Source organism: Pempheris klunzingeri, chromosome 24 (assembly GCF_042242105.1).
Source record: "Pempheris klunzingeri isolate RE-2024b chromosome 24, fPemKlu1.hap1, whole genome shotgun sequence".
Classification (NCBI taxonomy): Eukaryota; Metazoa; Chordata; class Actinopteri; order Acropomatiformes; family Pempheridae; genus Pempheris; species Pempheris klunzingeri.
The window spans coordinates 3,457,829-3,473,669 of NC_092035.1; the positions used below are offsets into that span (position 1 = coordinate 3,457,829).

Genomic DNA, 15,841 nt, shown 5'->3' on the forward strand with positions numbered 1-15,841 from the left:
GGCTCGGCCCCAGACCTTCTAGAGGGGCATCGATCTGAAACTGTAACTGCTGTCTGAGCTCAAGCCGCGACCCCGCCGCCCCTGCTGGATGCATTTTAATCGACCTCTATCAACATATATTTGCGTTGGAGATTTTTTTTTTCTCTCGCTGTGCTGCAATTCATCCAGACATTTGTTCCTGCAAGAGAATTTAGATCCACTTTGCTTCCAGGTTTTGGACTGAGGAGCTTGGCACAAAGAGGAGTGAGACACCAGTGCTGCACGATGTTAGACTACGCTCTTAGGTGTGATGCATTGTTCATATCATATCTCTGTAGCGGCAGCAATCGATCGAAGGAAGCATTTGAAATGGTTGATCACACTGGTTTTTACATTTAATCATACTTGTTACTTGTTATATCATCATTATAGCGCTGACAACTGTGACAGTTATCACCGCTGAATGCTGATGACCATGATCTTGTCCTGAATGCCGGCCAGTGTGCCAGATATTGACCGATCAGAACCTGAACAACTCCCTTTAGTCATGACCTCTGGCAACTCATCTGTCTCTCCTTTCATCCTAAACCATCAGCCCCCTTTCTCCTCTTCATCTCCTTCGCTCCCTCCTCCGGCCATTGCTGATCATCTATCGATTTCCCATTACAAGCGGAACACAGAGATTGATCCCACACCTCTCTGCTCCCCCGTTGGGTATTCATAAGAGGGTGATATCATGCACACACACACACACACACACGCACAGACACACATGTAAATACAGGAGAGTTGTTGCTGTGTGTTGGAGGCATCTCTCACTGTGAGCACGCATGTCAAGGGGAGTTACAGCTCTGTATATGTGTGTGTGTGTGAAATGTTATGAAGATATATCATAAAGTCATCCAACCTCGGGCTGCATTCAATAACAAATAACCAAATAAAAGTGATAAAATAAAAACCACAAAGGTGGAAGAAATGGATCCTGACTCACTCCAGTTTTATGGTATGTGTGTTTGTGTGTTTGTGTGTTTGTGCGCGAGTCTGTGTGTGAATTGCCTCAATTTTTAATTCAAGTGTGTAAAAATAAAACACTGCCTCCTCGGGCTATGGGAGAGGGGGAATGAAAGAAGAAAGGGGGGAAAAAGATGGATCAAGGAGAGCCGGAGAGAAACAGAGACGGAGAGAGGGAGGGAGAATTGTCTCTACCTCTCTCTCTCTTTCTTTCTCCTTCTCCTCCTCCTCCTCCTCAGCTCCTGGTATATCACTAGGTAGCATCCTGGGGCTGTGGTGATGGCAGATTGCATTAGAGATATGGGCCTGATATTTCATCTAGCCTTTATTACATTTAGTTCACATCAATCGGCTGGCAACCTGGAGGTAAGAGCTATTTGGCACGCGGCCGGACTCCCCCTGAAATGAAATCCTGAATTAAAGTGCCACCTCAGACATGGAGCGGCTGCATAAGGCTGCAGATTTGATTGCTGCAGTAGAGCCGTGGTTTGGCCACGCTACATTGTACGAGCACTGACTGTTTGAACTCACTGAGGGAAAATCACCAGCTGGCCGGGGATATTAACCAGAGTTCAGACCCTTTGCCTCCGCTGACCAAGCACTTTTCTCGGTTTTATAAGGTCCCAAAGTGCCCAAAAGGGGATATGATGGCTGATGAGCTCTTACCCTGACAGGCTGCATGCTTATGTGTGTACGTGCATGTGTTTTTAAGCGTGTCCACTAAAAACACATGTTCATTTACAAGCTTCATGACCATGATATCATGTATATTTTTCTCTTTGTGTGTTTCCGTGATCAGCAGTCTAGACCACATAGCTCTGCGTCTTTCAGGTAACACACAGCTCTGGTTTTCTCTGCCGCCGTCTCTGTAATCCCAGCTGTCATGCACATTTTCAGCCTTGACCAAGATGGTGAGCCCTCCACCTCTGCACCCCTCCGGCTCCCCTCGCCCTAACCTCGCAGAGGACCGTGAAAACATGCAAAAATCTGCTCTCTGCTCACTCACACTGCCGTGCCTAATCATACAGGCAAAAAAAGGAAGCTATCCATAACACTGCTACACGGCTCGGATCAATCCGGGTAAAAAGCATAGCACAGGACGGAGAGAGCAGGAATATCGAGCAGTACTTTGCCTTTTTCCACTTATTTCTGCGCCCGAAAGGGAAACGCATCCTCCATGAAACACAGAAGGGCAAACACATTAGTGTTAGAGGTTATGCATAAATAAATGTTGGCGTGATCCCCTATTCCTCTAATGGGCCTTTAAAATTGGGGTTATCATAGATAGATGGATGGAGGGAAGAGGGAAGCGGAGCGGATAGTCTTACAAACTAACACTCGCTTACATGCTTGCGGAGTTACTCACATGTAGACGCCTTTTCCCACCCACGCTCACTGACTCTCTTTCTCACACACACACACACACGTACTACACACTCATACATACAGGATGAAGGGAGATTGAGTGGGAGTGTGTGTTAGAGGGCAGGCCAAGGCCTTCATCCCTCCAGGCGAGTGTAAAAAAAAAATCACCCCCATCCTAATAAAACCCTCTGCAGAGAGGAGAAAAGAGGAGGCATTTCAGTTTTCTCTTCCTCCTCCCTCAGCCTCCTCCTGCCCTGCACGCCTTGGGCTGTGAGAAACTGCTTGACACACTGCTTATCAACAGCTGAGCCATTCCTCTCTCTAGCACTACAGCGGGGAAGTCCAGTGTGCTACAGTGTTGACACTGTGACGCTGGTGTAAAAGCGTTATTACCGAGAAACATATTGCAAGGGAGATAATTATGCAACATTTTGCCTTTGACAAAAGCGACAGAAACCTGGAGACACAAAGCCGAGACATCAAAATAACATTTCCAGCTCACAGCAACGTGACACAACTGTGTGAATAGAACCGACAATCATTACAAAACCCTTTCACCAAAGCAGCCATTGATGTCCTCATGAAAGTAACATTTTTCTCCTGGCCAGACAAAGTGCTTTTTCAGTGCATAATGCAAAAACAGCCATCTAGGATTATTAATTCTTCAATTTACAGAAAGAAGGGAGGGCTGGAGCAAGAAAGGGAGAAATCCATGGCCATAACTGCAGAGGCTACGCTGATAAATCCTGTGTGTGCTCAGTTTAAACAGACCAATCGGACAATGAGAAAGCCCCAAAATGGGTGAATTGTGCAACATTCTCCCTGACTCGGTTGTATATAAGTGGATTAAACAGTGGAGAGCGTGACTTCTTCCTCCTTCCTCTGAGGTCAAAGACAATAGGAGACCATATGATTTGGATTATTCATGTCTCTGAGAAAGGAAACTGACCAATGCAGTTATATCCAGAGAAACAGCTGGACCTCATTCTCGTCTACTTCATCATTTCCCTCCCTTCCCTGTTTATTCCCTCTCTACCTTTTCCTTCTACAGACTTCCAGCTATATCACAATTATTTTATTTCACCCTCTGTGCCCAAACATGGATGAACAGAATTTCAAATGTTGCTTGGCATTTGATTATCAGATGGAGGAGCATCACAGCCTGATAAAGTCGGACGTGCTGTTAAACACACATATAAATTATTCTTTAAATTTGTCTGAACCCTCTTGCTGTGGTGTATAAATCAATGTGTTGCCCTTCAGCATGTAAAAAACTTCCATCTTTTGGTGCCAAGCAGATTACAGCAAAAATATCTTTTGGTAAATAAGGTATTTTTTGTCCTTTATCATCAGTTTAACCAGTGGGAGAAACACACGGACTAATTACAGAGCTGATGGAATCATTCTTTCCATTCAGTCCTTATTGTGACCTGCTCTGAGCGAATGAGACCGAAAAAACTCGAGATGTGGAAACTAAAATGAGCCACATTTTCTGCTCCCTGAACTGTTGGGGTTATACGCAGCTGACGTGCCCTTGAGCAAGGAATCCAACCTAGTAATTGCTCCGCAGAAGCCTGTAAAAGGCCAGTGCTAAAAGTCTGCGGCTCTTCTGGGTAGCATCCAGGACGTAATGTGTGTAATGGTGTGAATGTGAAAGAGGAAGGCGCTAAAAAGAGCTAATCTGCTCATCACTCTCTCAATAAACAATTATTTCCCAAAAAGAAATCCACAGTCCACTTAATGGTCTGTGCTTTGCAGAAATCTTGCATCTACAATTAAAATTTCCTTTGCGATTGACCTGTTGTGGTCAAAATGTGGAAAACGTTTCAACAACTTGGGATCAAGCCAAACCACTGGCAGTGAATTATAACAGTATGTAAAAATCTGTGTGCTTCAACAGGAAATTACTTGTTTGAGATACAAATGCTTTTGCGGCATACTAATGAAAATGTCAACACAAATCATCATTCAGCCAGAATAATAATACACCATGAAGTCTTATTGGTCAAAGCAATTTTACACTGATTGAGAAGAGCGTTTACAGACGTCACTCTCAGGACATGACTCCATGTAAGCCCCCCCAGCTCCAAAAGGCCACCATTCTCCCATTTTCCCCTCCCATCACATCTTACTTGCAGTCCAGCCTCTCGATCTCAAAGTGCGGGTTGAAGTTGAGGACGATGCGTTGCGAGGGCTCCGGCGCCGTGATGATCCAGTGACAGTTCTGATGTGGCGGGTACTCCAGAGGATAGCCGGGGGAGGTGATGTAGCCCGCCTCGCTGGCATCTAAGACGCCTCCGCACTCTGGAACTGTGATGGAGACAGAGAGAGAGGTGGGGTACAGAGTTAGTAAAATCAACTAAATACAGGGGGAATTCAGTAAATGAAGCACATTTCTTATTTTAAACATAGCTTAATATTTGTCATTTGCATGGCAGGCTGGCGTCAAACCATATAAATCCCCAGTAAATGGTGCACTCCCTGGAACAGTGACTCAGAGGATGCTCCTTCATTTACGTTGTGTCTCTGTATGAAGATGTGATGAGCAACAAATGAACAGTAAAACAAAGAAAGCAATTTAGGCCGTCAGTTAGAAGGAAATTGGAAAAACTTCTCCATTGTGGATTCTCAATGCGAGTGGGACCACATGGGTAAGCTATTAAAACAATAAAAGATCATCACTGCTGCATTTGGCAAGCACACACACACACACACACACACACACACACACACACGCATGCACGCACGCACGCAGAGGAACACACAGAGCCTTTTTCACCCTCTTCCACACCCAGGCTCTTATCTCTCTAGTTCCCCGTTGGGAGCGTTCTCCAAGTGTAATTGTTGCTCCGGCAAGCCAATCTGCAAACATTAGGACACATTCCCTGATCCTATCGGCCTCTCCCAGGAACAATAGCCTGCCAATGGCATCGCTCAGCAGGCTTAGACAGGAAGTGACACACAGACGGCCTGTCTAGCGGGGTTCTGGGGGTCACCCCGACTCTGTAATGAGAAGCTCACGCAGCAACAAAGGCTCTATTCTCTGTTTACGCCCTGACAGCTAAGGCAGCTCCCGTGCTTTGCGTTATCTCTCATAAACACGCTAAACACATAAACTCACATGCACATACAAAAGGAACATGTATATGAATATTGTGCCTGCACACACACACACACACACACACACACACACACACACACACACACACACCCAATGGGACATCTCTCTCACACACAGCACAGTGCACAATGGTTCTTTTATTACTCTTGCATTGCAATAGATTTGGAGGCATTATTATTCTTTACGGAGGCAAAGGCGAAACGTGTTCTCCATGACAACAGTGGGGGGTGGTTTAGCTACCTCTACCTCTATGTGTGTGTGTGTGTGTGTGTGTGTGCAGCAGCTGATGCACTAGGGGGATCTCTAAATGTAATGAACTTTGTGATATTGAACTCAAAGAGGGACAAATGTTTTCTTAATATTGTAGCTGACGTATGTTGGCCAAATGGGGAAAACACCATACAGGGGAAGGAAAACAGCTATATGAGGCAACAAGCTAAAGTTTACGGTATAGTGCTATTAACAGTGCACTACATAATGGTGAGCTTAACCACTCAGCCACTGAGCTGAATCTATTCTTGACATAAATGGGTTGATATTCTCGCCTGTTTCTTTCAAATTTCTGTGAAAGCATCAATAAAGGAAGCGTAAAGAAGAAAAAAAAAAACAGCACCAAAGGCTTGAAGTGTAATAGACCCTTCAAGTGATGACATTTCCACCGCCTATTGTGCTTAAAAGGCACACTTAAGATTCTCTGACATTTGATAGAGCTGCGATGGCTTCCTTACTTTGTTACTGGAGAGGAGCAATGCCCACGCTCACACACCAGGCACACACAGCTGCCGGTGATTCCATGTGAGTGCACGACTCCAGTCGCCCACATGCATACACACAGACACACAAACAAGCTGCTACACAAATGTACAACACACACAAGTTCAGCTGCATGTGCGCCTATGAAGGCACTCGCAGTAGTACAGGGATGCATGCTTAAACACACTCCCACGCATTTATTTATGCACACACACACACACACACACACAGCCGCTGCTCCATGTTCAAACAGCCACCCACGCACGCACACATCCAAATACATACAGAGGGCCTGTCAATCACAGGGGCCGACAGAGGTGGAAAAAATAGCTAACTGAAAATGTTCAAAAAGATAGCAGGTATGGCAAAGAATGACAGAGACAGACAGAAAGCCACACACACACAGACATCTCTTTATCTGCTGCGGCTGAGCAGACAGACAGTCATTGTTGGGAAGCCTATGGAGGGAATGGTGTGCAGGAGGCTATCAGCACGCAGAGCCTCGGCAGATTAAGCCGTTTGGGGAGAATCCTGCAGCCTCGACACTTTTTCCCTGAGCTGCCCATTCAATGGCCTCCAAGGAGGATGAAGAGGAGGGGTGGAGAAAGGGGGAAGAGAGGAATGGGAAGGGAAACGGGGGAAAGGATTATGGGAAGGTGGGGAGGGGGGGGAGATGGAAGAGGTGATGGAGAGGAATGAGAGTGAAGTGGAGAGGGAGAGGAAGAAGGGTGGATTGAAAAGGAGAGACAGTGAAGCGATGGATGAAAGATGGATTGAAGAGGAAGAAGAGGGAAGATTGATCGGGAGGGGGTGAGGGTGAAGGCAGTGGGTGGGGTTGATGTACGATGGGCGGGTGCGAGGACATAGGTGGGAGGAGTGAGGACGAGCGGCAGGAAAGGAGGGTGAGGGAGAGAGAGAGATGCAGTGAGTGAGCGACGATAAGAAGCGGAGGGACTGTGTGCATCAGTGTGTGTGTGTGTGTGTGTGTGTGTGTGTGTGTGTGTGTGTGTGTGTGTGTGTGTGTGTGTGTGTGTGTGTGCTGCGCAGAGAGCCTGACGAGCCTCATTAAGACATGCCTGCTATCCAGCGGCTCCCTGTAGACACTGACCCCACTGGGAAACCTCTGCCAGTCAGCGCGCACACACACTTGCACTGGCAGCATGTGTGTGTGTGTGTGTGTGTGTGTGTGTGTGTGTGTGTGTGTGCTTGAGTGAGTGTGTGTGGGTTGGTGGGTGTTTGTTTGCTGCTGCTAAGAAAAAATAAAGACTGATGGGGATGCAGCAGTAATATATCTGTACTAAACTGAGCCGCTGTGAGAAGACAGATGTGTGTATATATCTCCTAACTGCTTGAATGTACATGGCAATAAGTTTGTGCAAATTATGTATATATGAATGTGTGTGTGTGTGTGTGTGTGTGTGTGTGTGTGTGTGTGTGTGTGTGTGTGTGTGTGTGTGTGTGTGTGTGTGTGTGTTCGCTGTCAAGCAGAATGTTTTGGTGAGAACAGAACTTGGTGGCGTTGGATGAGTAACACAGGGGAAGCACTCTGGGGCTGCCAGAAAGCTTCATGAATTACACTGTCTCTTCTAGTAGAGGAGCCAATCTGTCTACACACACACACACACACACACACACACACACACACACACACACAAGTGCTACATTTGTGTCTGCCATGCACGGACTAAAACCCTATTACACTCGAACAATGTCACCACTGTGTGTGTGTGTGTGTGTTTGCCCTGTGTGTCAGAGTGAGGGTGGATCTGCAGAAGTGTGTTTTTCATTATTATTATTATTATTATTATTAAGTATTGCAGCAAAAATACCATAAATGTGTGTGTGTGCATCTACATGCAACTGAACTATTTGTTTTTACATTGTGTCAATGAGTGTGTGTGTGTGTGCAAATTTTCTTGTCACTCCAGATCAAGTCAAACCTAGAGACGTCTTTGTACCCGCTGTGAGTGCCTTTATCTTCATTATCTGGGAAAATATGCATATGTCTGCATGTCTTAGCTCATGTTCTGTTATATGTGTGTGTGTGTGTGTGCGTACGTGCACGCCTGCGCTCTCATTTCTATTAGCTGCCTTATCAGGGAAGTATGGCGTCACGCTCTGGGATAAGCTGCGAGTGTGAGGAGAGGTGCTGATAAATCCCTCCATCATTCCTAGTGTCTCTCGCCCGTCCCTCACTCGCTCTCCCTCCCCCCCCCCACCTTAATTAAAAAGTGCTATCGCCCAGAGTGAGGGAATGAGAGGGGAGAGTGGGCAGCACTCATCCATTCAGTCAAGAGCAGGGGTTGTCTCTGCGACTGCTTTTAATCTCACCCATTCCACACTAGACTGGACCCAAGGAGAGGGAGAGGATGGGGAGGAAGGGCCGAGAAAAGAGATTCACTTTCATTGCCCTCTGCTTTAAGACCTTTACGCTGAGGTAGAATGGCTTTAGGGAAAGAGAGGCTGTGGCATGAGCAGTGAGTGTGTGTGAAAATATCAAATTTGCATTAATGTAAAATCCGCCCTCACTGATTTACGGTTAAATATCATCAGGTGGCTTTTCCCAGTCGGTCTCTCTGCTTGTTATTGGGTTCGGTTCAGTTTGGAACTTGTGGAAATCACACCTTAGAACACCATGTCTAATTTACATGAAGCATTGAGGCTACTGTCGGTGAGGAAACTAGTAGCTGAATTTTCTTTGAAACATCTGGTGCAAAATAGTCGATTTAAAAAGAAGTCATTCCAAAATAGAGGTTGACATAATAACATGTGTTGCTGTTTCAGATATTCAGCAGTTATCGACTGGAATAAACAAAAAAAAAAGACCAATACGCACATCAACAAACAAGAATCAACCCACAAATGCAACAAAAACTGACAAAAGCCTTTTTGTTTAACAGTGTTACGGGTGTGTAAAGGTTTTTTTTTTTTAAGAACTAACAAAAGCTACATCAAAGCTAGATAATATCCCCAAATCCTCTTTTCCTCTCACTCTGTCTCCTTTTCTTTTTCCCTTTCCACTCCTCCCTCCCTAACAGGATAAGTGCCCCATGCTAATCAGCTAAATGCACAGTGCTGGTCATCGTGATCAATGGTTCAATGGATCAATCGAGTAAACAGATGGTTGCTGGTGCCTGCAGGGGGGGTAATGGTCTGGGCCTAATCCTTAACGCTACCTGACTACAGTATCATGTCTCTTTCTCCCCTGGTGCACTCTTTTGTCTCTGTGCGGCGGCATCAAACCTGCACCGCCGAAGCACTTTTAACAAAGGATTTCCCTGTCTAAAGAGTGGAAGGAGCAGAGCCTACATCAGCAAGAGAGAGCTGTGAAGAATCGAGCTTTGCTGCAAGAGTCTTGGTGATTTGTTGCCACTCTCTACCCCCCACCTTACAAATGTTACCTTTCAGTGGAACTGACTGCTTAAAAACCTTTTTCTGGAAGAATTGCAGCTCCTACAAAAGCTGCTTTCCTTTAAATTCACACCCTCAACCCTTAACTCTTTCCTCATGGACCCTCTCCTCTTTAACCCTGCTTGTGAATTACAATAAATTTGAAATGCGTTGCCTCCAGAGAATGCTAAACCCCTTCCAGCTCCTATCTAAACCCATCCCTGAGCCACAGTTAAGACCCCCCTGTGTGGCTAATATGGCAGAGTGAAAGACCCAGCTCTGTTTTATTTATGGGGGTCTTGTTTTTAATTTCACCCCAAGTGCGACGGGCTGTACCGGGGCTTTGCCTGAGCCTGTGACTCTCATACCTGGCTGGTATTGAACGGGCCGCTCAGTTTGTCTTTGGCTATGAATGCTAATAGGTGACCTTGTTTTCGCAGCTGATACCTCTGAGAATGGCAGATTAAAACACAGAGAAATGCAAAGAATTGAAGGGCGGGTTGTAGGGGGGAGAAAAGGCACAGGCTCGAGAGAAAAAGAACAAATAGAGAAGGGCAAAAAAGACCAGGAGAGAAGATAAAAATGAAAAAGTGTGTTCACCCAGGACCTAACATTTGCAAAAGAAATGATTAAATAAGTTGAAATCCAACTGTGGAAGAAGTCGATACCATAGGTGGAAAGGATGCACAGCCTCCCACTCAATAAGCATGTAAATGAGCTGCCTAATGGCCTGAATATTAATGCTTGTGGTGAGGAGTAATTGATGTACATGTCACCGAGTCAAACTATTGTGATTACAGTACGAGCGGAGTGAAAGTCTCCCTGCTTCAGATAGAAAGATTGAGAAGGGAGCTTTTCTGTTCCGCGTGAAGCCGCCAACAATAAGCCCACAACTGGAAGTGTCCAAGCACCAAACATCTCTCATAGATCTGATCTTTTACCCTCAGACCATGTAAGATTTTTACACTCTTTTGTTCCAATACATTAGATTTTAAGGTAAAAAAACAGATGCAGCCAACCACTAAATTAGGACCTCTGTGGAAATGTGCTTAACTTTCATTAGAGCATCGTTTTGTAGCAGTGTTTGGAACTTCTCCTCTTTTATTCTCAGCCTCCCAGTAGAGCTCAGGCTGTGACTTTACCCCACGTTGGCGGTGTCAGCCCAGACGGCAGTGTCACTTCATAAGCCCTTAATGCTATCTGTTCCCCCCATGTCCAGTGCCATTTTAACTCTGTGACCCCTGCACACTTTGATGTTGCCCTTTTCTCTCACACTCTATTTGGCGCACAATCCACCACCCCCGGGTCCTCCCCTTTCTTGTTCCCCTCTGTTTCTCCGCGTTGTGGACTGGCCGATGTCAAGCTCGCTTTTCTGTGCCTTGGGTGGCTATGCATCTGCCTTCCATTCTTCTCTGTCTTTCCGTCCCCTCACATCTCTCTCTCTCTCTCTCTCTCTGCACACTCTCGCTCTCTCCGCCTGCCTCTCTGAACCTCTGTCTCCGTTCTGTTCTCTTTCAGTCTCTCTTTCCTCTGGCATCTGTGTGTAATGTGGCTCTTGAGGGGAGCATGGAGGCAGGGACAGGCGGTGCAGTGTCTTGGCAGGGGAGGGAGAGAGAGAGAGGGGGGGAGAGGGAGAGAGAGTGGGGGGATCTAGCTTCTTGCTTGCCTGATGGCTGCCAAGAGGCCCACATCTGTCTCTGATCAACGGGTACACAGTCAGTCATTAAAACACACACACACACACACACACTCAGAGGGATGACTGTCCTATTTAAAACAAGTAGCCTAAACAAGAGGAAGAGCCAGTATGAAGGGAAGAGAGCTTGGCTTCCTTTTGAGGCAGAGCAGCGGGTGGCGTTGTAAAGACAACACATCATCATGGGATCATGAACAGCTCCTGGTGGAAGAGAACCGCAGCACTCCGGCTGAAGGCACACATCTATTCTAACAGCACAGAGCCTGTACATATTCTCATAGAAAAAGATGCATATGTCATAAATCCACACACAGAAACATTAAATATACTGTTCCCACCTGGCACACAGCCCCGTAAAATATAAAACTGTGACCGTAAAAGCAAGAAGAATGCTGCAGCAGACACTTCCCTTACAAGGATGAGTGAGCGAGGGGCCATGTGTCACCTCTCTGCATGGTGAGCCCCCTTCATGAAACCCTTTCCCAGCAGCACCTCCAAACCTGAGCCCATCCTGCACATCACTGATGATCTAATGAAGCCACAACTAATAAGTAATACTCGTTTTTATTATGTGATCGCCTCTGTGCATGTCACCAGATGGAACCCTGCGCTCCCTGATGTTAAATCCTCATTTAATGAGGCTTCTAAATAAAATTTGGCGCTGTTTCATGCTTGTGCTTTGCTCTCCCGGTAGTATATCAAAGATGGACTACAGTGCCGTTTCGGTGCTTTACGGTAAGAATTAGCCCTGCTTCAGTGCCTAATAGCAAGGCACCGTCTCGGCACCAGCTGCAGCACTGCTATTCTGCGCTATAATCTTGGAGCTTATTGTTATTTAATTGCTGAGAGCGCACAGAGGTGACGGCGCGCCGCCGCCTGGAGCCGCCTGCGCTCAGCCACCAGCAGCCCAGCCTTCACCCTGCACAGGCAACCCCAAGGAGGAGGAGATAATGAAGGAGACGGGCTTGTGGTGGCTGATGAAGATAATGATCACAGTGGTGATGATTACAGTCCTATTAGTCGAATCCTACAATGACAGTGTCGCTTTTACGCACGGGTTCTTGGACACCAGCGAATCAAATGTAAAATAGCGGGTTGTAGCCCAGCCTCCGCCTGAAACCTGTTTTCCCCCTGATGTGAAAAGGCATTTCAATCAGGCAAGGGTTTGTTTATTTCCCTTGATGAATAATTAAATCAAAGAAAAACAAAGGGAAACTCGGGGAAAACAATGTGTTTGAATTTTCAAAAGCTTCATGCATATAATCAGCTCATTCACAGTCCAGCGAGCTGATGGGATCTCTCCTGCTCTCAGTCTAGCTGGGACAGATAACTGTTTCCGATCCTCTAAATATTTGATGAAAGCATCCAAGTTCTTTAGTTTTGGATGTGTAACAGCTGGCTTGGCACGGGGATGAATTAGTCACTGACTTAAATTTAAAAAAGTCATCATGCCTTCTGTTATTTTAATGAAACGTGTACAGCAGGCCGATACACACATGTATAAAACCCTGTGCCTTTTCTCACTGTCTCTCATATTTACCACGTTTAGGGGAGAAATATCCAAGAGACACATGGATCTGGTTTTCACACAATGGCTTTATCATGCCAGGCGCTCATTGAAATAATGTGAAACACATGACAAGGAGCGCTTGGATTTAAGAGGTAGAATAATCATAATGTACTGTGCAGCTCGGCAGATCGCACTAAATTTGACATCTAGGCTGAATCCATGCCTTTCTAAATTTGGAGTATTATTCCGTGGCTGAGACAGACCATGCGTGCGCCAAAAATCAGGGAAGTAACTAAAACTCACCGTCTTCTCCTCTGACTCTCAGAGCAAGATGACACATTGCCATTAAAAATCCAATCAACGATGACACGAAATCCATCTTGGATGACGCAGAAACTCGTGGAAAGCTTTAAGTTTCTAATGTTTCCACCTTGTAGGATAGAAATGCTGCCGTTCCTCCAAAAAATCCACACCCCTTCAGGACCAAAAACCGCTGGCAGCGCTTCAGCAATAATCCCACGGCGTTTCTTAAACCATTGGTGGAGAAAACTATGTGCCAACTACATGTCACTGAGGAAAATCTGGTGCATTTTATGTTCAATTTGCGCAGCCCTTTGCCTTTCAAGTCTGTCCATTTAGCGCAGCGATGCCACTAAACCTCATCCAAAAACAGCGGACGAACAAACTCCTTGATCAATGCCGCTGCGCTCCGCAGCTGGGAGGCTTCGGACGGTATCTGCGCTCCGGAGAGTCTGGACAGCGGCTCCAGGGTGCGTCAAGTTCCGACTGAGAGGCTCCCAGCCCCCGTATCTCCCTCTCTGCGTCCCCGCGTAATTTTGCGCACACGAGGGTTGGCTCCCCGGTGGTGGTAGCGAGCTAAAGTCCCAAAGTAACAGCTCTCAGAGCCTTGCAAGCCTCAGCCCGACTGTCAGAAGCTGCCTTTTAATGCGACCCAGAAGCCCCAGAATAATAAACGAAGCAGAAGTGTTGCGCTCTTGCTTCCCAAAAAGACGGCTCAAGTCATGCCACCTCCTGCGGCACCGCTACTCTCTCCGGTGTGTGTCTCTCTGGTAGCGGCTCCGCACAGCCTGCGCTCCGCTCCGACACCAGCGTGTGTCCTGCGCTCGCGTATGGGAGGTGTGTGTAGAGTGTGAGTGTGTAGAGTGTGAGTGATAGCGCTTTTGAGCTGAGCAGCTATCGCGTTACAGTCACGGCGCCTCAGCTCCGCCCCCTCCTGTCGGTCGCTGATTATAGGGGGAGAGAGAGAGAGAGAGAGAGAGAGAGAGCACGTGCACGCGCTCCACCCTCTCTCCTGCTTTCTCACCCTTTTCTCTCTCTCCTCACACACACTCACACACACACATGCAGACGCATCCCCCTCCACGAGATACCGCAGATATGAACTCCTCCACTGATGAGGCCCAGATAAGACATATTGTAATGGTAAACCAGGCAGCAGAACTTCTCCTAGGGCTGTTTTCAGAGGAACAGAGGAGTAGATGAGGAATACAAAATCCCAGAAAGAGTGAGACAGGGAGGAGTTTCTCACTGGGGAAGGGGGTGGCTGCACTGCGAACGGGGCGCAAGGCCGCCTTTCACCACAAAACACATCAAACGGCCAAACCAATGTTAAAGCCCTCAACTCAATAGAGGGAGAGCCCACCTCAGCCCTGCCCAGTCTCAGCCCTACAATCAGCACGCCTAAATACAGAGCGGGCGGCCGTGTAATGACACAGTAGTGAGCCTAAAATAATCTGCTGAGAAAGGCCTCTCCAGCGTCCAGCCCATGTGCCCTGCCTATGGCTTGTATTACCATGTAATGTAATGGGCTGACTGGGGCCTGGCTGTATAATGAGGTACAGTATGTAGCCTCGCTGGCATCTTTATTTGGAACAGCTAGGTGCATTCCTCAAGGTCAGGACACATGGGGAAGTTTTTGGGGCAATGTAACATACTGTACACCGTCTGGCACTTTCACCCCTTTAGGTTTGTGCAGGTGCACGAAGGGAACTGAACATTTTTAGTGTCGGTGCCTCGCGGAGCAGAGAACCAGTTCCATGATGGTCATAAACAGATAAAACCATCTCGCCTTGCTCTCCCAGGGTCGTGACAGTCATGAGGAGTAAACAATGTCAACAAAGAGCCGATGCCCTTGACAGAAGGTTGTATGACAGGTCTGGGTGTCACCGCCTGACTGTCTGTCTGTCTGTCTGTCACCTCAGTCAACTGTCATCCCCTGCTGCTCTGCACCCCCCCAGGTTGACTAGATGCCATCAACTTGCCGCTTTCTTACAGTCTGTCAGTGATTTTTAAGCCCACTTCTAGCCTGAGGGCGCAGCGGCTGACAGACGTCACCGTGATTGGCTAATCTGAGCCTCTGAGCGGTGGTCCGCGCTGGATTAAACCAGTTCACCACACTGCAGGTCTGTTCACACTTAAAATATGCTTTTTCTCTGTGCTGTATACGTCATTGACGAGGAGGCATCGATTAAACTCTGTCTGATGAGCGGTGGGTGATCTCCGTTTAACCCCTTTCACAGAGGTAGAGTTAAGATAGAGAGACAGAAAACGCAGCCAGTATAAAACCTTCAAGCAACACCGGGTCACTTTCTGTTCTGTTCCCCCCTCCCAGTCCCCAGGGGTCATATGATACTCCTCTCTCCCATTTGTCAACATCTCTGCCCCCACCGTCAGCTTTCAACCCCCAAAATATTGGGTCAACGCATGGCTAATGGAGGGCAACAGTCCACAAGTGAACCTGAGAGGTAGGGAGGGAATGTTGTGGGCGGAATTTGTTTGTATTTATCCCACGGGGGAACACATACTCTGTGGCCCTCCTATATACACTATTGGCTGTATCTGCATTGGCATTTGTTATTGGCAGCATGCTGAACGCTGCAGTGCACTTCCACCTGTCAATCAAACTATCAGGGACATCTTTTTTCTTGGATTTTCCACTGATGTAATATGAGGTTTTGTAGGTTGACACATATTTGGTCATGTTGGCTATCATGAC

General features: G+C 47.0%; 1 protein-coding gene across 5 annotated transcripts in view; it reads right to left on the reverse strand.

The window, feature by feature from the left end:
• The window catches only part of nrp2a (neuropilin 2a), a 62,856-nt gene that overhangs the window by 45,022 nt on the left and 1,993 nt on the right, over window positions 1-15,841 (reverse strand). For 4 of the 5 annotated variants that reach the window (XM_070855397.1, XM_070855396.1, XM_070855400.1 and 1 more), the window contains exons 1-2: window positions 13,129-13,582; window positions 4,488-4,665 (exon numbers count right to left, since the gene is read on the reverse strand). In XM_070855397.1, the coding sequence (XP_070711498.1) occupies window positions 4,488-4,665; window positions 13,129-13,204 (254 nt within the window). In that variant the 5' untranslated portion in view covers window positions 13,205-13,582. Of the gene's footprint in view, window positions 1-4,487; window positions 4,666-13,128; window positions 13,583-15,841 lie in introns of those variants that run through there. The other variant, XM_070855398.1, reaches the window with a different exon arrangement.